Source organism: Patella vulgata, chromosome 8 (genome assembly GCF_932274485.2).
Source record: "Patella vulgata chromosome 8, xgPatVulg1.2, whole genome shotgun sequence".
Taxonomy (NCBI): domain Eukaryota; kingdom Metazoa; phylum Mollusca; class Gastropoda; family Patellidae; genus Patella; species Patella vulgata.
The window spans coordinates 24,772,537-24,796,387 of NC_065886.2; the positions used below are offsets into that span (position 1 = coordinate 24,772,537).

Consider the following 23,851-nt stretch of genomic DNA (forward strand, 5'->3'; position numbering starts at 1 on the left):
ATTGTTCAAGTTCTACTACATGTAAATTGTCATCAATTCAATTGATTTATAATGATACAACTATTCATCATATCAAACTATATGTGCATTATTTTATTTATTACTTTTTTTAAAATTTAGATTTTTATCAACAAAAAGTATCAAAAATTTAGCTATGGTAACTAATTATTATTCAATTTTCATAAAATTTTCAGTAGTTAAGGCATGTTGTCATCTTATTCAATCAATGAATTTTGTTAAAACAGTATTTTTAACCTAGGTTTTACATGTGAGCATTTAATTTCATTAAACAAATAGTTTATGAATATATAGATATCAAAAATTAGGTTCTAACTTTTTCCGTTGACAAGAAATAGTCAAATATCCATGAGTTACTTTTCAAGTTTTTTAGACCATAAAAGAGTTAATTACCGGTACTTGTATTATTCAGTTTTCATCATTTTGGAAACAAACTGGTTGACAGAAGCAGTGCATAATCTAATTTTCATTTATATCATAAATACTTAAAATATCTTTAGATTACTAACATGTTACTTCATTATAAAATACACAGGGACAATTCTATGACATTACGCTTGTAAGTACATGTACATTGTACATGTTACATCCTTCCTGGTAGTCCGATTGTTTACTAATCCATTCTTCTCTTTATTTGTAAATATTAAATTATGATTGTACCTAAATATATCAATTACAAAGAGTAGACACTGATTATTTTTATAATAGATAGATACATGTAATTGAGGAAAACTGCACAAAGAGAATGAATGAATGAAATGGGTTTTAACAACCTACTTTTCTTCCCTTACCAAGCTTCTGAAGAGGAGCATATGCCATGAAGTGTGCTACATTGTACATGTACATGTATGAGGGAAATTTTTTCCTGGACAGCAACTGAATTCTTACTGTCAAGGGTTCTTTTACGTGCATGCCAAGGTGTACGCGGGACCTGTTTTTTCTTCCCATCCAAATTCGATGCTGAGGAACTTTTTTGGGGAAACTCCTGGTTAGTGAGCCAGCCCTTTAACCATTAAGCCACCACAGCATGTGAACAAAGAGAGACAGACACAACAAATAATAGCCTTGATACAACTCTTTTGATAGTATGATGTGATTAGGGTTCATGAGCTGTTATCTACATACGGTACACTGTAAAAACCTATTGATTGTTACTACACCACAATATTTTTGCACATTCTATGCCTCTAATCTCCACAATATATTTCTAACAGTTACATGTACTGTACATGACTGTAAGTAGAAATATTGTTATTAAATGATAAAAACAACCCACGTCCAGACTTTGCATGGAGTTAAATGATACATGTACATCCGCATTTCTCAAACACTCTTTTGAACTCTTCTTGAATTATTTGGCAGAGAGAAATGGGGTTTAATATCCACTCGACACAACTAGGCCATTTCAGGACTAACATATGATTAAATTTTATTTCAATAATTCACTCACACGTACAGGTCTTTAGCGGTGGGAGGAAACCGGAGCACCTGGAGAAAACCCACGAGGTTGGACAAGCGACCCTACTCCTTGTCACGTACAACCGGGGGAATCGAAACCATGCTAGTTGACTCAATCCCCCCAAATTATTTGGCAACCAAAAGAACGTTTTTGCACAGTAAATGATGTTATCAAGAGATAAAGAATGAGTACTATTCATATTTATGAGAATATTTTAAGTACATGTACAAAAGCTTTACTTGTTAGAATTTCTAAATCAATATGCATAGTCAACAGTTACAGAACATGGCCTTAATTTCCACCCCAGTTTTCTAGGTTATACACAAACCCTGCCAGATTCCAAACCCCGGTACAAGGCAAACATGTGAACCCGGGTAAAATACCAAACCCCAGTAATAGCCACCCCAGTAAGGCAGTAACCCCACCAAAACCCCAGTGAAATTCTACTGGGATCCCGACATAATTAAAAATATAGAACCTCACAAAGTGAGATTAATCAGTATGAAGAGTTCAATACCAACGAAACTAGTAACTGCTAAATAGGCATAACTGGTCTAATTGTCCATTTTATCTACTCTACGTACATGTAATAAAGGTTGATCGGTGAAATTAAATTATTCTGGCTTAAATAGAACCACATCCACTTAAACAAACTACAATGTAGAATATGAATTTATGACAAAAATGTTTATTACATATAGTAGGTAGCAATGGACAGTTTAATAACACTACCTATTGTATGTATAGTGTTACATCATTACAAAAGTTGGCCTATGTTCTATATTGCTATTGTTGACAGTTATTTATAAGGTGTACATGTATATGTAATTAACTTACATACAATAATTCAATATGTATATCACGTTAAAGATGAAAAACAGAAATTAATTCATGTATTAACTTCTGATTTGTAATATTTATACAACTTTCTTAATATTACACTTGGTAAGGCTCAAAGAATAATAGAGGTGGTTACGGTTCCTTGGCCAAAACAATAGGGTCGGTTGGATGGAAAAAAAAATTTCTATGGGGTTTGGTTTAAGAGTTATCGGTAAGTACATGTATAAGCTGTAGTGTCAATCTGTTTCACAGAGGTATTGCGAAGGCCGTCTTATAACTCTGTGTAAGATGACTGACCTTTATAAAATTCATATGTATTCTACTGTATGTCACATCACATGTCATTGATCATTGTCTTGATAGTGCTCTCAATGTTTAAATGACGTGAACTGGTCCAAGGGTGCCTTTCACTCGTTTTATATCCATTTACACTAAATTAGAAATATTTTTATCCAGATATACTCCAAACACCTTTATTCATTTTTCTAATACTTCAAAAATATGTTTTAGAATTTAATTTGCAGATGGAAAAAAGTTAATATTGCGACCTAATTAACCAGCACGATGTGATCCTTCTCAGTGATATTAGCGGTTTGGCGAATATTCACTGCTGATCAGTGGGCTACAGTGTGTGTATTATATAATGTGTATTCATATATTGTACAAACCAGAAAAATTAAAATATGAATTGGTTTACTAATTACGTAAGTGTGCATTACAATGTATAATCAAAATATTTATATGATTTGTTCGTTTACCATACATGTACAGGATATGACATGTTCATATACTTTCAGATCAAAATAAAAATAATTTGATGGATAATTCTCCAGTTAATCAATTTTTGCCTGAAAATACTACATTATCCTTGGTTGTCCTTTTAATTTAATCCTGGAGTAAACATGTAGAAACACTTTGCCACACTACTAAAGGTGTTGGAAGGAAAATCAAAAAACGTGGACGTGTTTTCTCTGGAGACACCAGACCAGATGCATGATGGTTGCAAGATTCCAAAATGTTACCAAATTTCAGGCAGATGAAAACATTCTAGTCATATCCAAATAATCAAACTTTATTTCCATGTACATGTTACATCCTTCCTGGTAGTCCGATTGTTTACTAATCCATTCTTCTCTTTATTTGTAAATATTAAATTATGATTGTACCTAAATATATCAATTACAAAGAGTAGACACTGATTATTTTTATAATAGATAGATACATGTAATTGAGGAAAACTGCACAAAGAGAATGAATGAATGAAATGGGTTTTAACAACCTACTTTTCTTCCCTTACCAAGCTTCTGAAGAGGAGCATATGCCATGAAGTGTGCTACATTGTACATGTACATGTATGAGGGAAATTTTTTCCTGGACAGCAACTGAATTCTTACTGTCAAGGGTTCTTTTACGTGCATGCCAAGGTGTACGCGGGACCTGTTTTTTCTTCCCATCCAAATTCGATGCTGAGGAACTTTTTTGGGGAAACTCCTGGTTAGTGAGCCAGCCCTTTAACCATTAAGCCACCACAGCATGTGAACAAAGAGAGACAGACACAACAAATAATAGCCTTGATACAACTCTTTTGATAGTATGATGTGATTAGGGTTCATGAGCTGTTATCTACATACGGTACACTGTAAAAACCTATTGATTGTTACTACACCACAATATTTTTGCACATTCTATGCCTCTAATCTCCACAATATATTTCTAACAGTTACATGTACTGTACATGACTGTAAGTAGAAATATTGTTATTAAATGATAAAAACAACCCACGTCCAGACTTTGCATGGAGTTAAATGATACATGTACATCCGCATTTCTCAAACACTCTTTTGAACTCTTCTTGAATTATTTGGCAGAGAGAAATGGGGTTTAATATCCACTCGACACAACTAGGCCATTTCAGGACTAACATATGATTAAATTTTATTTCAATAATTCACTCACACGTACAGGTCTTTAGCGGTGGGAGGAAACCGGAGCACCTGGAGAAAACCCACGAGGTTGGACAAGCGACCCTACTCCTTGTCACGTACAACCGGGGGAATCGAAACCATGCTAGTTGACTCAATCCCCCCAAATTATTTGGCAACCAAAAGAACGTTTTTGCACAGTAAATGATGTTATCAAGAGATAAAGAATGAGTACTATTCATATTTATGAGAATATTTTAAGTACATGTACAAAAGCTTTACTTGTTAGAATTTCTAAATCAATATGCATAGTCAACAGTTACAGAACATGGCCTTAATTTCCACCCCAGTTTTCTAGGTTATACACAAACCCTGCCAGATTCCAAACCCCGGTACAAGGCAAACATGTGAACCCGGGTAAAATACCAAACCCCAGTAATAGCCACCCCAGTAAGGCAGTAACCCCACCAAAACCCCAGTGAAATTCTACTGGGATCCCGACATAATTAAAAATATAGAACCTCACAAAGTGAGATTAATCAGTATGAAGAGTTCAATACCAACGAAACTAGTAACTGCTAAATAGGCATAACTGGTCTAATTGTCCATTTTATCTACTCTACGTACATGTAATAAAGGTTGATCGGTGAAATTAAATTATTCTGGCTTAAATAGAACCACATCCACTTAAACAAACTACAATGTAGAATATGAATTTATGACAAAAATGTTTATTACATATAGTAGGTAGCAATGGACAGTTTAATAACACTACCTATTGTATGTATAGTGTTACATCATTACAAAAGTTGGCCTATGTTCTATATTGCTATTGTTGACAGTTATTTATAAGGTGTACATGTATATGTAATTAACTTACATACAATAATTCAATATGTATATCACGTTAAAGATGAAAAACAGAAATTAATTCATGTATTAACTTCTGATTTGTAATATTTATACAACTTTCTTAATATTACACTTGGTAAGGCTCAAAGAATAATAGAGGTGGTTACGGTTCCTTGGCCAAAACAATAGGGTCGGTTGGATGGAAAAAAAAATTTCTATGGGGTTTGGTTTAAGAGTTATCGGTAAGTACATGTATAAGCTGTAGTGTCAATCTGTTTCACAGAGGTATTGCGAAGGCCGTCTTATAACTCTGTGTAAGATGACTGACCTTTATAAAATTCATATGTATTCTACTGTATGTCACATCACATGTCATTGATCATTGTCTTGATAGTGCTCTCAATGTTTAAATGACGTGAACTGGTCCAAGGGTGCCTTTCACTCGTTTTATATCCATTTACACTAAATTAGAAATATTTTTATCCAGATATACTCCAAACACCTTTATTCATTTTTCTAATACTTCAAAAATATGTTTTAGAATTTAATTTGCAGATGGAAAAAAGTTAATATTGCGACCTAATTAACCAGCACGATGTGATCCTTCTCAGTGATATTAGCGGTTTGGCGAATATTCACTGCTGATCAGTGGGCTACAGTGTGTGTATTATATAATGTGTATTCATATATTGTACAAACCAGAAAAATTAAAATATGAATTGGTTTACTAATTACGTAAGTGTGCATTACAATGTATAATCAAAATATTTATATGATTTGTTCGTTTACCATACATGTACAGGATATGACATGTTCATATACTTTCAGATCAAAATAAAAATAATTTGATGGATAATTCTCCAGTTAATCAATTTTTGCCTGAAAATACTACATTATCCTTGGTTGTCCTTTTAATTTAATCCTGGAGTAAACATGTAGAAACACTTTGCCACACTACTAAAGGTGTTGGAAGGAAAATCAAAAAACGTGGACGTGTTTTCTCTGGAGACACCAGACCAGATGCATGATGGTTGCAAGATTCCAAAATGTTACCAAATTTCAGGCAGATGAAAACATTCTAGTCATATCCAAATAATCAAACTTTATTTCCATTCCCCCTCCCCTCCCAATATGTACGTTTTCAAAATAATCACCGTTGATGTACATTCTGTTTTTCAAAAGATATTAAGATTACATGTACATTTGAAATCAGTTTCGGCCATGTATATATGGCTATAATATATCCATTTGGCAAAATTATTTAAACTTGGGGCTTCAACTGAACATGTATAAAATACAAAATAATGTATTAAAATATATATTTTCCCAGTGCATTTAAATGCATTTGTACACTTCATCTAAACTACAAATGTACATGTACAGTGTACATGTACACGTGTATCTTCCTTAATAAATTTATGCAACTTTAATGACAGAAAATATCGTAAAAAGTGAATAATAGCTTTTGTTTGTATGTAATGTTCTGTACATCAATAAAAAACATTTTATTTCAAATTTTAAACCTGTGATAGAATTAACCGGTACCATTATGTAGGTGTCTGCCCGTGTAGGCTTTAAATGTCAAAACTGATTTATCTACATGTACAAGTACATAGTGTACTCGCAATATACATTACATGTATATCCTATTTTAGTTGTGTTCATTTTATTTCTAAGTCACATTAATTTGTCCATCTGACAAGTGATCGAAGTATCTTTAGATGTATGCAAGACAAAATAAAACTTTATATATCCTCTTAGAGTCACTGATATTTCAACAATGGATATAGATTTTTTCAAAATCAAAATAAGTCATGTACATGTGATTAAGGGCCATAACTCACTGAGATTCAATTAGCCATTTCCTGAAATGAAATGAAATTGGTTTAACTTCCTGCTGTTTTGCTCTGACTGGGCTAATGAAGACGGACATACGCCATACAGTGTGCTATGAGGGAAATTTTGCCCGGGCAGCGGCACTATGGCTTACTAGCCTTAAGGGGACAATAACACTCTTGCTGGCTTGACAGCTCCAGAAAATAAAATTATCCATTAAATCCTATTTTACTTGTCCAGAGGGTTCAAAAATATTTTTAAATCCAAGTCACATTTGAAAAGCTTTACGTCAGGCTTTTCAAATCATCTAGTTGAATTTTTCCAATTATTTAAATTAGGTGTGTTAAGATGAAATTTGTATCATCCATTAATTGGAATATTGTAAAATAGTACAATTTGTTGACCAGAATAAAGATTGGGACATATTATTCAGTTACAACAAGAGTGGTATTGAGCAGGGGCGCAGATCGCCAAAAATAGTGGTGGGGACAGTCCATACGCAGGCGACTATTGGTAACTATTGAAAACTAGACGCTCTAAAACGCACTCTGTGGGTATTTTCAGCATCATTTTCTGGCAAACAATTCTAATCCCTGAGGCAGCAAATGATTCGAAATCTAATCTAAAGACAAATCTTCAAGCCACCGTTCACGATTTATTCTCTCATGTACACTACAAGAACTAATTTACACTACTGAGATTCCAGCTCCGCCTCCAAATCCGATGGCAAAGGCAAATTTCCCACGGCCACATTGAAATAATAACTTTTCGCTTTTTTTAAAGTTAAATCTACCTGTTTATATTGACCCCATAGCTATTTTAATGATTCACATAGTACCAGTTGTATTATATTATCTATTTCGAATGTGAAAGTGGTGATGTTATGTTAGAAATTACATGTTTGGAATGATTTCAATTTAAAAAAAAAACCAGTAAGCAAAACATCGGAAATAAGTGGTGGGGACACAGTATATCATGTCCCCACCACTAAAAATATTGGTGGGGACGCGTCCCGGTGTTTCCACCGGAATCTGCGCCCATGGTATTGAGCCTTTAACGGATACATGTACATGTAACTGCTACCTTAGACTCCACAAGATTCTTTATAATCATCAATGACAAATCAGAAATTGTGGTAATTCAATAGGCATCATTGTTAATCTCATTTTGGCTCCTATCAAGTGATAATGTTAACCATCAACATCTAAAATATGGATGTTATCAAGTGAGTGATTATCTTAATTTGCTGCTTACTCAATATCAATTTAAAAAAGATTGGATTGGAAATGAAATGAAATAGGGTTTAACCGCCTAAGATTGGACTGGTAATAAATTTTGCAAATAGGAAACCCACATGGCTGTTTGAAATTATCTTATTATAAGAAAAGCCATGAATCAATAGGCACCACTTTTTTTGTCTCACAGCCACAGTACAAATCTACTGACTTACAAAAAGATTAGACCACTGTCATCTTCATGCCAACATACACAGACAGACAGGTCAAAATTTGAACAAATTTATATAGCGGGGCTTATGTCGACTTTGCAACCCAAAGCAACTAGTTGCAGTCAGTTGAAAGAGTGCTTATGTCGATCATATCAGCAACTGAGCAACTGGGAGCAACTGAATTCGGAGCGCTTATGTCAACTCGGAACTGATAGCGATCACACTGAACACGTGACCCAAAGGCATGGTCGGTCTTGCTACAATTCTATTAGTACATGTACATGTATATTATTGTCGACATCATCAAAACTTGAAAAGTTGGTGTCTTCGTTCGCTTCCATTTGCTTATTTATAAAGTCACACAACATGGAAACGAGTTGACTCCAGTTGCAAGAACGCTCATGTCGACTGCAACTAGTTGCCGCTAGTTGCAGCCAGTTGCGGAAAGTTGAACATGTGCAACTGACTGCAACTAGTTGCTTTGAGTTGTAAGAGGCGCTAAGGTCGACTTTTTTCAGTTGCCGAAACGCCAATTGCTTTCAGTTGCAAGGTTGACATAAGCCCCCCTTAATATCCATCAATGTCTGTTGTACATGTAATTGTAAGCATAAATTAATGAAAATAACAATTCTGTGGAATCCTGGTCCAAACCATTTTTCCAGTAGTGATGGTTGTTCTACAAGAGGCAGGTTATCCTCACTCTTTTTAGAACCTTCGATACCACTTAAAATTTATTTGAGGAATTCACATAGCTAACAAATTTTTGTTGCACTTTTGTATTTAAATCAATGGACCTTTTGCTCCGAGGTACATGTGTAATATTCTACCCAGGTCCTAACCATTGCTCCAGTTAGCAATAAGTTACCATCTCTAGAACACCTAGTATCACTTCACATTTTAGTCGACATAGATCTGTATTTACTCTTTGAATCTAAAATCATGATTTTCTGGAAATTCAGAAGTGCAGTCAAATATGGCTATGTAGTATGAGATTGTGGCATGCACAATACAAATGTAAATTTTAAAATTGTCATTCTGTCACTTACAGTTACTGTATATACTTCAGAATTTAAGCTAACTAACAGACAAGAAGAAAAAACAAAAACACATAATTCAGATAATAAAAGATGACATTTATTTCAACTATATCAGTCTCATAAATATTAATAAATTCTTAAAACAAGCAACATATGTGTATACTGTATTCATTTTGTTAAAAGATATTTCAGGTCAAATTATTTATGTGTTAGGAAATATGTTGGAAGGTATGTATTCACATTATATGTACATTATGATGCTTTACCTCACATGTATATTATATTACATGCAGATGATAAAACTGAAATTATGTTGGACATTGGACTGATGTAACTTTTAAAAAAAAAGTTAAAAAATAAAGTTAAAAGTCCAAAATTGATCATAGGATTTGGGGATGGGGAATGTAGGTCATCTTATTGAGGCAAATGTCTCGGTTTCAGTCCCACCCTTGTACATGTATATGTACCTGTACAGGACAAGTAGACAGGTGATTTATGTTAGTCCCAAAATGCCATGGTTTCTATTGAATGGACAATAAACCACATTTTCTCTTTCTTCCAAAAATGCAAAGATCATATTGTATACTGTATACGTTCAAATAAATATTCAGTCTGCTGTATACAAGAATTAATGCAGAAATAAGTGGCTTTATGGTTTATTGGTCATTTCCGTTCCTCTGTGAAGGTAATATATTTATAAATGCTTTAATTGTTTTCTTTGAGTGGCATTTACCAATTGACACACGCAATAAACACAAAAACATAATAGTGTTCCATATTATGTTTTTGTGTTTATTGCTTTAATTATTTTCGGAAAATGTACCAATTTAGTAAGTCAATAAAGCAGTAACATTTTACCTTTTGGCTCCTAAATATTGGGTAGGAAATTCAAACATGTACAACAAATCTTCTACGGATTTAGTTTGTGTCACATACTACAAATTACATCAGTGTTTTGCATATCTCCCTACCTTGTAATTCCTAAATCATTTCATTTTGTTTTGTTTCTAATACTGTCACGTTCAGAAATTTCAGTCAACCTACATGCAAATCTTAGGAAAGCCTAAATACATGTAGCTACTTGCAATATGCTAGGAATGGGTGTAAATAGTGGTGTGGTTCCTCATTATAAGTGAGAATTCAGTGATTGGATGACAATATGAAGACAGATAACAGTGAATGCCCTTGTTATCTTGTCATATTTTATTCTTGCTTGATATTAACTATAGAAGTCTAGTCAAAATCCAGCTCAGTAATAAGCAGTAACTGTATTCCATAGAATTGTGACCTGTATAAATCCCCAGTAGTACAATTATATCACACTGATCTGCAGTGAATATTTGCTAGGCCGCTACAATCACTGATAAGGATGACATCGATGCGGCTTAATGAGCCAGAAATATTAACTTTTTTCCTGCGACAAATTAAATTCTAAAACATTTTTTTTATGTATTGGAAAAATAAATAAAGGCGATTGACGTATTTGTAGGTAAAAATTATTTCCTATTTAGTGTAAATGGGTATTAAAATGACTAAAATGCAGCATTCTCTCCGAAGCAGTAACGTCTTATGTAAACAATGCACGTGCCATTCAGCCAATGATTGACGCCGCGTGCTGTGACAGCACGTGTTAAGGCAGTCATCTTTGACAGAGATATATCACTGGACTCGTAATTCTCTGTGAAACAGATTGCAATTATATATGAATTTTTGTCAATAATACGAAAGCACAGGTTGTTTGCAAAATCAATGTCAAATCCCCAGACATTGGACAAAACAGCCTTTTTTTCATAAAAATCATTTACATGTATGTACATGTATCAATATTTAGATAACTGGAAACTAGTCCACATTTCTAAGGCTGTGTATATTTTTCAAACTTATACAGGCAAATTGAATGTGAAAATGAATTATGTTTACGGCATTTCAGACTATACTTTATTGCAATTTCTGTGTAGCTTGTCTTGTCTGCAGGTTTGTCTTATCAGTTTGATTTTGGATGTAGTGCGGTTTTCCTGCTCTTATGATGTGTACTACGTGTACTAAAGACTCTGATCGTCATTTAAGATATTCTCAATACTAGCAAACTACAATATTGTGGAAGTTAAATATTTTACAAAACATTAAATTTTCCTTAAAAAAATTAACTACATCTACTCACTATTTAGTATTCATTTGATAAAAATAACAATATTATTACGGTTTCAACTAATCAACACAATCAATTAAAAGGCTATTGAAAAACCAGAAAATTGCATGCTGAGTGAGTACTTATTGATCGATTGATTGGTTAATCCCCAATTCACACTACTAATTAATTACTGATTATGTACTATGAGCTGAAGCTAGATTCTGAATTTTTTGATTACAAGTATGTAGATTTTAGTGTAAGTTTCACCTCGATGATCAGCTTTTCAGATGACTTCTTGCATACTGATATTACTAGCCAGTAACTATTAGCTACGTATATGGTTGTTGTTCTTGGTGTTTAATGTCCACTTCCACCGAGGGTGATATCGCAGACAATCACCCATGGTATGTTATTCAATACATATTTATAGGGGTTGAGTGGCCGAAAGGTTAACACATGCACATTGGATCAGGTCTGTCATTGAGTCAAGTGACATGGTCTCGATTCCCCGCTTGTACATGACAAGAAGTAGGGTCGCATGCCCAACCTCGTGGGTTTTCCCCGGGTCCTCTGATTTCCTCCTACTGCTAAAGACCCCACGCACAAGTGAATTATTGAAATAAAATTTAACAATATGTTAGTCCCAAAATTACCTAATCTGTGTCAAGTGGACATTAAACTCCATTTCTCTCTCACTCAATACATATTTACGCAATTATGGGATCTGAAAACAAGCCAGAGCTTACATTACATAAATTTATCACCTGTTAGAAATATTTTGTTTATAACGTTATAACTTTTATCATAAATCAAAAGGTTTCATTGATATTGAAAATTGTAGATGGAGGAGAGATAAATTTTCTATGTACAGGATTTACATGTATTTGTCATTCCACCAAAGCTAGCTGTATATAGACATTGCTACAACTATATGTATGTTACATGTAAATTCATGTACACATGTAAATATCATTGGATTGATAATGAATAACAAATATTACTCATTTTGAATTTTGTTTGGACGTTTTGACCAAAATGTCTGGCCCTTTTGACCAAAATGTTTGGCCGTTTTGACCAAAATGTTTGGCTGTTGTGGTTTAAGGCTGTTACAGTATGTCCTTAACCCTACAATTACATGTATAATCTACCGTTAAGACTTTGATTTTATCTTTCTTAATTAAATGTTAACAACTTTATTTTAGTACCGTACATTGTAGTGTAACCAGCTTGGTTCTTAGTACTGTTGGCTATTCATCATAGATCATAACACTTGATTCAGTTAGTTGTAGAACTTTATGTAGATACAGTAATAACAATTATAACAGACATTACACAGAACTAAATTACCGTATAACTATATAGAATTATGCACAACTAAGAGGTATAATTTCAAGAGTTGGCCTAAGTTAAATGTAGCCTGTTACCTGTGTCTCCTACCTAACTTGATTCCTTCTTGGGGCCATCTCCATATTTATATCTATGAAGATGTAGCCCCTAGATACCTATATTACAATTAACATAAACACAACAATTTAGACACAGATTAAAATATTAAAAGAATACAAAGAAGATTATAGACATAGAAGATAGGCTTATAATATTAATTATATACATGTAATCATGTATTAAAATATTACCATTAGGACACATTATTCCATTCAGTCTCATTCTTATTAGAATACATTCTCGTTAAGAGGACTATGCTCTAAGATGTCATATCAATGTTAAGGTAACCCATTTAATTATATACATGTAATCATGTATTAAAATATTACCATTAGGACACATTATTCCATTCAGTCTCATTCTTATTAGAATACATACTCGTTAAGAGGACTATGCTCTAAGATGTCATATCAATGTTAAGGTAACCCATTTAATTATATACATGTAATCATGTATTAAAATATTACCATTAGGACACATTATTCCATTCAGTCTCATTCTTATTAGAATACATACTCGTTAAGAGGACTATGCTCTAAGATGTCATATCAATGTTAAGGTAACCCATAATTAACTAAACCATAGAGAGGGAATTGTAGGGTCTTGACAGACCGTGGTGACAGTAGCATGGATGAAGCTGTGAACAATATGATGCAAATACATGTAAGCGTGCAATTTACAAGTACTTAAATCTAAACCTTTCTGTTCACATTTAGAAAACAGATATTTCGCAAAACATTTCTCAATGTGAATACAACCAGTCGATAATTCTGTATTATATTGTGGAATGTAAGCTCAACAATACATACAAACTCAAGAGGATCCACAATGATAAAGAAACAAACTCATTGGCTAATGCTGCTAGGCTTCAACATTACCATAGTCCAAAAGACAGGCCCCAGTACATACCAACAGACTATCAGAACTGCCAGGAAGACCTAAATTCTGAAGAAACGGACATTAACGATGCCAAGCTGAAGCAGGACCAAAGAACTAAACAGGCAATACCAAATCAGAATACGCCAATAAACCAAACAAAGGCATATGAAATGTTGATATTCCAAAGAAATAAAATGTTAACATGTTATGGTTATTAGGATACTTCAACTGGTCCAACAAGGAATAAACATAAACCATACAACAGGGGACATGTAAGTGCTATTCTAGCTTCTGCGTGCCAAAAGGGGATTATAATATACAAAATACGATGGAACCACAGAAGCTTGCCAACCTTGGACTGGGAATTATCTGAAAGCATACCAGACAACTTAAGACAGGGCCTTTATTCACGAAAACTTAAACTAAGATACAATCGAAATTTTAAGAAATACTGCAATTCGATTGGCTGACCAGTAAAATCAATTTGCATATATCCAATGAAGTTGCAGTATTTCTTAAAATTTCGGTTGTAACTTAGTTTAACTTTTTGTGAATAAGGGCCCAGGAGTACCACATCAACAAAAATATGAAGGGTAAATCAAGGAGGAAGTCTCTGCAAAGAAACCATAAATTTCTGACCAATTGCCCAAAGTATCAATGATCAATTGATAAATAAACAACAACATATTAAATACTTAACTAATTAGCTTCTACCCTGATTGACATTAACCATGACACATTAAATACAGTACTATCTAAATCTGACTGTTCATTATGCCTGGTCATATTATCATAATAACTTCACAGAAAAATGAATAGACAAAAAAAAAATAGAAATTCTCATCTCATAAACATGTAAAATGGATATATGTCTGACATAAAATTGTTATAAAATTTTTTAATAATATACATTTATTTTATTAGTATTACATGTATGTATTGAATATTTTGAAGGAAAAAAAAATGGAATTCTCATGTACATGTACATATGATGTGCCAGATCTCTGATTTGAATAAAAAAAATAAGTGTTGATTTACATGTAACTAAGTTTGATGTGTTGATTTGCTTTGTGAAGTGGGTACCTGGTTTCTGCACTGAAAAAATTTAACCTAATTTGAGATCGAACTGATTTTGTATTCCACCATTGACAACAGTTTTAAGCCAAAATGAAAGTAAAATTAGAAAACAACTGACTTCTGCTTAATCTTATGAAATGAATTTAAACCTTTATAGTGAGTGTTTCCATGATGGATTAAAATAATCCAGTCAGTTCAACCTTTATTTTGACCTAAATCAAAGGGATCAATCTCCTCTAAATTAAAAATATTCTTTGGGAAGGACTAGGATCACCAAGACAATAATACGAAAACATGTATATCTTTAATTAATTATTAAGACTTCTTAAAATACAGATGTGACGCCACCCTTTGATGTTGGCGTACCATTATTTCAAATAATCGTACGGGCAACTTGCCAATCGTACCTTGTCAAATATTAGACTCGAGTGACGTATTTCACTGTAAACGCACGTGCGGAGTGTCTGTATTTTAAGATGTTTAATGGTCTCGAGCTGAGACATTGCGTAATATATTGTAAAAACACTCGGACCTGACGGTCCTCTTGTTGTTACAATATATTACTTAATGTCTCGCTCTCGACCATTAAACAATACTTAATATACTGCATTATAAGCTAGCTATATAGTACAGTATAACCTATTTCAGCCTGTTTGGAAATATCTCTTCAAAAAGCCACTAAAAATTGCTGTAACTAACTTCAACTTAAGTATCAGTTCAGTGCTGAACAGCCTCAAGATAGGATACATGTGAAAATTTCTTACCTTCTATTGGCTCAGCAGGTTCAACCACGTAATCATCTTTTATATAGGCATATGTACATTCGGAGATATGTACCTGACCTGGTCTACCAGTAGATTCCAGATTGTTTGCTAATGTTACATCATTCGACCATACATCAAACTTAAACCGACATTTACCCACCAATCCACAGAGGACAGTGCCAGTGTGAACACCAACCCTCATGTCTACAGATTCCTTTTTCTCCTCATCAAATTGTTTAATAGCTTTGATCATTCCTCGCCCCATTTCAACGCAGCATTCAGCATGATCATCCCGAGGTTTGGGACATCCAGACACACAATAATAACAATCTCCAAGAGTAGTAATTTTCTCACATCCAGTATCCACACACAGCTTGTCAAATCGACCAAATAAATCATTGAGGAGTCCTACAAGTGTTTCAGCAGTTTTATTGGAACTCATTTTAGTAAATCCAACAATGTCAGCAAAAAGGATGCTCACCTTATCCATTTTGTTCATATTGAAACTTCGGAATATAATTTTTCCTTTAGCGGACTTGACTTTCCCTTTCTTCTTAGATGGATCATCCTCATCCTTTTCTTTGCCTTCTCTTGTTCTCATTGCTTCTTCAGCAACGGATGGAGGCATAAGTGAGTGGATCATTTTTTCTTTATTCTTTTTCTCCCGAATCAGTTCTCGCTTGACAATCAATGACTGTCCTATTTTCCAGAAAGTACTGCGACGTCGTACTTCTGACATAAAGAAGATATGAATTCCAATTAGATGAATACAGAGGTGCAAGAGGATTTTCCCAATAATAAAGTCATAACGGTTCATGATGGGATGTCCAAGGGCAGTCAATACTTCGTATATTATAGAATACCCTCCTCCAATTAATACTGCCACAAAAAGAGGCATAGGAATAAACGTATACACAAGCAACAGTATTTCCACAGAAGCACAGAATGAGCCCACTGTGGATAGATCTGCAGGGTTGAACAAAAACCCTACCAGTAGCAACAGCCCTAGAACAACAGTGTACACAACCGATGTAGGAATATACATCAACGGATATTTACCAGTTTTAGTGAAAACCAATGTTAGAATTGAAATTAGGGCTAGGACTGCAGCTCCTGACACATACACTATCCAATTATTTTCTCGCATTAATCCAAAAAATATACACCATGCAGCACAGGCCACCACAATATAAAGCAAAACATATTGGAATCGCCTCTGAGTTTGAGGAAAATAACACTGCCAGAGATATTCTTCTAGGATTGAAGAATCGAATTTAGGATTCCACCAGCTTCCTGATGCACGTTCAAAGAGTACCGGCCCCTTACGTTTATTAGGGTGCAAAGGAGAACTTGTATAGCGATTTTTTGCCGGAGATTTAATATCAACCTGAACTGACTCAGGGTCGATAGCATTAAAAACTGCCGTTTCTCCATTACTCGCCATTTTGAAACAAATCGTCTACAGAACAAACTAATTGCTATAAGTCCTCTAGTCTAATGCACTACAGAAGACAACATATACACGATGAAGACATGTCTTAAAACCAGGCTACACACAACATGTTGATATAATCCTATATAGTGTCCTTCCCTTCCAGTTTTGTTCACTGTTCACCGTATAGTCAACACTTAATCTGGCGAAAGTTCATGCATCCAAAGCATTTTAACAGCAATGAACATAACGGTTTATGAAATACCGTATATAAAACACTACCGGTACTATATTTCCTAGCCTACTTGCTGCTTAATTTGCTGTCTCCTCTATGCCATTCTTCCTTCTTATGAGGCTTTCACCTCGCAACCAATGGAACTGTGCCCGTCTGTATTCAACACCGCTAATAATCAGTCGAGGTTCTCCGATACACCGCTAGAGTAATGTTTGAGCTGTTCCGTTGTCCTCCATCGGTAAACGAGAAGATTATTCTTCTAGTCAGCGAGCGCACCCCTCTGATAACGGTAAATTAACTTCTATGGTAAAATTGCGAATGAAATGGTGGTGGCCGAACGGAGATTAGAGCAAGGATTAGGGATGTAATCGGATTATGTATGATTACATGTAATTAGTGAAGCCAGATATAGAATAAATAATGTCCCAATAATGCATAAATGACACGCACAAACCTAATGTATTAATAGGAGAATTACCAGTCGAGGATTATGAGTTCAGTAACGAAGACATACGGATAATAAACACTAACCTCCATGTTAACTTCGGGTAACGCACTCCAGATTTGTATTAATGTAGCTAAGTCTCTAACTCAATATCATCCAAAACCTTCGACAACGAAAACACGAATTATTTGTCAATTTTAATCAACATTGGTGTTGTGATCTTACCGGAAAAAGATGGGCTTCTCATATCTAATATTTAAGACAAAATAAACATTTTACGATTGGTACACGAATCGTGTACCATAATGCGTTTCAGTGCAATTTGTAGCAAGCGACTCGAAGAACGGGGTTAAACATGTTCCACAAGTCATGTCAAACGGTGACCCCATATTCTTATCTGGAGAACGCGCGCAATAAATACTATCGGTGTAGACTAGAATAACCAGACACTAGAGATTGCCATTGGATTGAGACTTCTGGCGTATTTCGCCGAACATAACTGCTTTGAAATTAGAGTAAAAACGGAAACGATTAAACGTAAATCAGTTTATTTACATTTGTGTCAATTTCTGGGTCCCAAATATTAGCAATTTAGCTCCTTTAAGTGAATCGTTTAATTGAATAATAGGCCTACTTAAAAAAAGAAAGAAACATATTGATTTCTTATCTGATCTCCGACCCGAGCAAGGAAAGTGAGGAAAAGGGCGATTTCATTTGCATGCAGGGTTTTTCAAGTTAGAAATCCAATGAAAATAGATATACTATTCAAAAAAAGTAGGGGATATTTGATTTTTAAGTGTTATTAAAGTCACCTAATGAAACTGACGAAGAAACAAATGACAAAATGAAATGAAGTTCACATTCATCGATTTATTCCAAATGATCGTTAGACTAAGTAAGGCACAGACTGACCATTATAAGGGCAAAATGATACCCGGGGTCAAACAGCAAAGTTACCACAGCATCAATACCAAGTCAGTAACGGGTAAATCCTCCTCTGCCAAACAAGCATTGATCCGACGTGGCATACTCCTAATGAGACGTCTAAGGTCATTTTGGTCCAGATTGTCCCATTCCTGTTGCAACGCAGCAGCAAGTTCTTGGACATTGGCAGGACGTTGTTGACGTTGACGTAACCTCTGTCCAAGCATGTCCCAAGGTAATGTGGTGATGTTCTGTTGTTGGAGGTAACCTGTAACGATCCTGGCCCTGTGACATCTTGCGTTGTCATCCTGGAAGATGAAACGGCGGCCATGACGTCTTGCGAACGGCACAACATGGACTGCCAAGATGTTGTCCCGGTAGTACTGGCCTGTAACACGCCCTGCAACAACATGTAAAGCCGTTCTTCCAGCAACAGTGATGCCTCCCCACACCATAACAGAACCACCCCCAAATCGATCATGTCTGATGACGTTAACGTCTTGGAAGCGCTCGTTTCGACGACGCCACACCCTCCTACGTCTGTCCAAAAAATCAACAGTGAACCTTGACTCATCTGAAAACATCACATTGCTCCAGCGTCGATTATCCCAGTGTTGACGATCCCTACACCAACGACGTCTTGCCTGAATGTGATGATCTCTCAAACAAGGGATCACGCGAGGACGTCGGGGCGCGAAGGTGACCCCTATGCAGTCGATTCCGAATCGTCTGGCCACTCACTCTCACACCAGTGTCTGTTTGAAGACGAGCGCTGATCTGATTTGCTGTGATGACACGATTTCTCAAGGCCAAGGTACGGATAAATCGATCCTGGGCTTGAGTTGTCGACCTGAGCGTGGTCTGTCCTGTACAGATTGTGTATCACGGTATCTGGACCATAGCCTGCTTATGACAGACTGAGAAACATTCATCGTCCGCGCCACAACCGCCTGTGTTGTGCCGATCTGTAGCATGCCAAGGGCACGTAACCTTTCATTTTGGGTAAGCCGACGCATATCAAAATTTGTTTTCTGGTCACTAAAACAATTAAACTGATGTTTCCACCCTGGAATTCAATGCCACAATGACTGTAACATTCAAAGTCAGAGTCGTGCAAATCTTGGGTTGGACCCCCATGATGATCCCAAGCATCACCTGCATTCCATGCGGTAGCTATTGGTGCGTTTGGGCGTCACATGTAACTGGAAATGTTTCTTCTGTTAGGTTCTATAGTGACTTTTTTCGTAGTCATTTGCATATTTTAGTATTATGCCCCCAAAATCAAATATCCCCTACTTTTTTTGAATAGTATATATATGCGTCATTTGTTTAGGCAAAGGTAAAATAATTGTACACAACGACAATGTTACTTGGTGGTAGTTTCATATTCTTTTATATCACATTGTGCAATATATATATATATATATATATATATATATATAGGTACTGGCCTGTAGCCAAATTGCTAACTTCCGAGGGGCAGTGAAGTTTTTAGGGGGGGGGGGGGCACACCCGGCACAGTCTACAGTAGGTATATTACAGCTATGGTCGGCAAATTTTTTTTCGGGGGGGCCTGTATAGGTAGTACGCCCCTAACCATAGTTCAGATAACGAATATATTTCCATTCGTTCTATTGTAGAAATATTGATATAGCTCTTAGACGATATTATTACTCTATACAATATACCCACTGAACCACAAAGAAATTGAAGCGATTTCCGTTAACCGACCGATCAAGATTACTTCTTTTGACAAACTTCAACGAGTTATTCAAATGCCAGGTTCCCTTGTTCAACACTTTTTGATTTGGTGAGGTCGATACCACCTATAATATGGAAATGAGGTTTCATAAAATAAAGGTCATCGCTGAAGTCAGAAGTAGCATTGATGATTCGCAGGTTTCATAACAAAAGCCCAATACACATAGGCGTACGGGCTCGATGACAGTTAGGGGGCAGAACCCGAAATGCCCGAAAAGATTTCGCGTGCACAGACAGCGGCGCCGATCTTCCTCAAGAGGCCAAGAAGCAGAGCTCCCCTTGTATTGTACCCCAAGGCCCCCCCCCCCCCCCAGAATCTTTTTGAATATTTGATGTCTGAAAACATAATTTCCTGCTATTTCAGCCCGTGAACAAAGCAACTTCAAAGTGGTCCAATATAGCCTAATTAAGATGGCTGACTCGAATTCCAATCAAAAGATCAATCTTTTACAGTCCACGGAGACGGGACCGTTTGGAGAAAATTTTGAAAATTTAACAGCCGCATACGCGTTTTCCTGCTATTCCAGTCTGTGAATACAGCAACTTCAATTTGGTCCAATATAGCCTACCTGGCTGACCCGAATTCCAAACAACCAATCAATCGTCGCGGGGTATGGGGGGCCTCACCCTCGGGGCCTCACCCTCCCGGAGAAAATTTTGAAAATCTAACCACCGCAAATGCGTTTTCTGCTATTACATTATTATATACTTTGCGACCCATTTGTGTCAATTTCTGGGTCCCAAATATTAGCAATTTAGCTCCTTTAAGTGAATCGTTTAATTGAATAATAGGCCTACTTAAAAAAAGAAAGAAACATATTGATTTCTTATCTGATCTCCCACCCGAGCAAGGAAAGTGAGGAAAAGGGCGATTTCATTTGCATGCAGGGTTTTTCAAGTTAGAAATCCAATGAAAATAGATATATATGCGTCATTTGTTTAGGCAAAGGTAAAATAATTGTACACAACGACAATGTTACTTGGTGGTAGTTTCATATTCTTTTATATCACATTGTGCAATATATATATATATATATATATATATATATATAGGTACTGGCCTGTAGCCAAATTGCTAGCTTCGGAGGGGCAGTGAAGTTTTTAGGGGGGGGGGGCACACCCGGCACAGTCTACAGTAGGTATATTACAGCTATGGTCGGCAAATTTTTTTCGGGGGGGCCTGTATAGGTAGTACGCCCCTAACCATAGTTCAGATAACGAATATATTTCCATTCGTTCTATTGTAGAAATATTGATATAGCTCTTAGACGATATTATTACTCTATACAATATACCCACTGAACCACAAAGAAATTGAAGCGATTTCCGTTAACCGACCGATCAAGATTACTTCTTTTGACAAACTTCAACGAGTTATTCAAATGCCAGGTTCCCTTGTTCAAAGCTTTTTGATTTGGTGAGGTCGATACCACCTATAATATGGAAATGAGGTTTCATAAAATAAAGGTCATCGCTGAAGTCAGAAGTAGCATTGATGATTCGCAGGTTTCATAACAAAAGCCCAATACACATAGGCGTACGGGCTCGATGACAGTTAGGGGGGGCAGAACCCGAAATGCCCGAAAAGATTTCGCGTGCACAGACAGCGGCGCCGATCTTCCTCAAGAGGCCAAGAAGCAGAGCTCCCCTTGTATTGTACCCCAAGCCCCCCCCCCCCCCCCCAAGAAATTTTTTGAATATTTGATGTCTGAAAACATAATTTCCTGCTATTTCAGCCCGTGAACAAAGCAACTTCAAAGTGGTCCAATATAGCCTAATTAAGATGGCTGACTCGAATTCCAATCAAAAGATCAATCTTTTACAGTCCACGGAGACGGGACCGTTTGGAGAAAATTTTGAAAATTTAACAGCCGCATACGCGTTTTCCTTCTATTCCAGTCTGTGAATACAGCAACTTCAATTTGGTCCAATATAGCCTACCTGGCTGACCCGAATTCCAAACAACCAATCAATCGTCGCGGGGTATGGGGGGCCTCACCCTCGGGGCCTCACCCTCCCGGAGAAAATTTTGAAAATCTAACCACCGCAAATGCGTTTTCTGCTATTCTAGCCCGTGTAAGCAACTCCAAAAGTATCCAATGGTTTTGTAACCGAAATCCCTTTCTGAATTCCAACCATCCAATCAGACCGTTGCAGCTGCATTCACAAATAATAATCGATGCTCGAAAAATGTCGCACAAAGTACAGTGGCTCCAGACAAAATGTTTTAATCCATAGTCAACTCAGTACAAATTTGTGGTATTCAATTAAAAGAAAAGTAAAATTAGTGTTTTATTAGGGCTCAATGGCAGTTAGGCATAGGCGTACGAGCCAGGGGGGCAGGGGGGGCAGCTGCCCCCCTAACTTTCGGGCAAGCTGACTTTTCGGGCAGATGGGTAAAGTGAACAAATTTTTTTATTTCATCTACTTGGCAAAATAAAGTGCCCGAAATCTAATAAAACACTAATTTTACGGGCTGGAATAGCAGGAAAACGTGTTTGTCGCTGTCAAATATTCCAAAATTTTCTTGGGGACTCCATACAAGGTCAGTTCCGCTTCTTCGCCTCTCGAAGAAAACCGGCGCCGCTGTCTGTAAACCCGAAATTTTTTCGCGCATTTCTAGTTCTGCTTACCTTACTGTTATCGAGCCCTAATATAACACTAATTTTAGTTTTCTTTTAATTGAATATCATGAATTTGTACTGAGTTGACTATGGATTTAAAAATGTTGCCTGGAGCCACTCTACTTTGTGCGACATTTTTCGGGTATCGATTATTGTTTGTTAATGCAGCTGCAACAGTCTGATTAGATGGTTGGAATTCAGAGTGGGATTTCGGTTTCAAAACCATTGGATACTTTTGGAGTTTACATGGGATAGAATAGCATGCAGACAACGGATTTGCGGTGGTTATATTTTCAAAATGTTCTCCGGGAGGGTATACCCCCGAACCCAGCGACGATTGATTGGTTGTTTGGAATTCCGGTCAACCAGGTAGGCAAAATTGGACCAAATTGAAATTGCTGTATTCACAGGCTGGAATAGCAGGAAAACGCGTTTGCGGCAGTTAAATTTTCAAAATTTTCTCCCAACGGTCCCGCCTTCGTGGACTGTAAACGATTGACTGGAATTCGAGTCAGCCACCTTAATAAGGTTATATAAGACCACTTTGAAGTTACTGTTCTCGGGCTGAAATAGCAGGAAACGGGTTTGCAGCCGTCAAATATTCCAAAATTTTCTTTTTTTTTGGGGGGGGGGGGGGTGAGGGGGCAAGGTAAGCCCCGCTCTCTTCGCCTCTCAAGGAAGACCGGCGCTCTCTGTAAACCCCATTTTTTTTCGGGCATTTC

General features: G+C 36.2%; 1 protein-coding gene across 2 annotated transcripts in view; it reads right to left on the bottom strand.

Moving 5' to 3' along the window:
- Positions 1-17,603, bottom strand: part of LOC126830910 (adenylate cyclase type 9) — a 75,187-nt gene extending 57,584 nt beyond the window's left edge. For both annotated transcript variants that reach the window (XM_050561410.2, XM_050561409.2), the window contains exon 1: positions 15,709-17,603. In XM_050561410.2, the coding sequence (XP_050417367.1) occupies positions 15,709-17,152 (1,444 nt within the window). In that variant the 5' untranslated portion in view covers positions 17,153-17,603. The remainder of the gene's footprint in view (positions 1-15,708) is intronic.
- Positions 17,604-23,851: the final 6,248 nt, after the last annotated feature.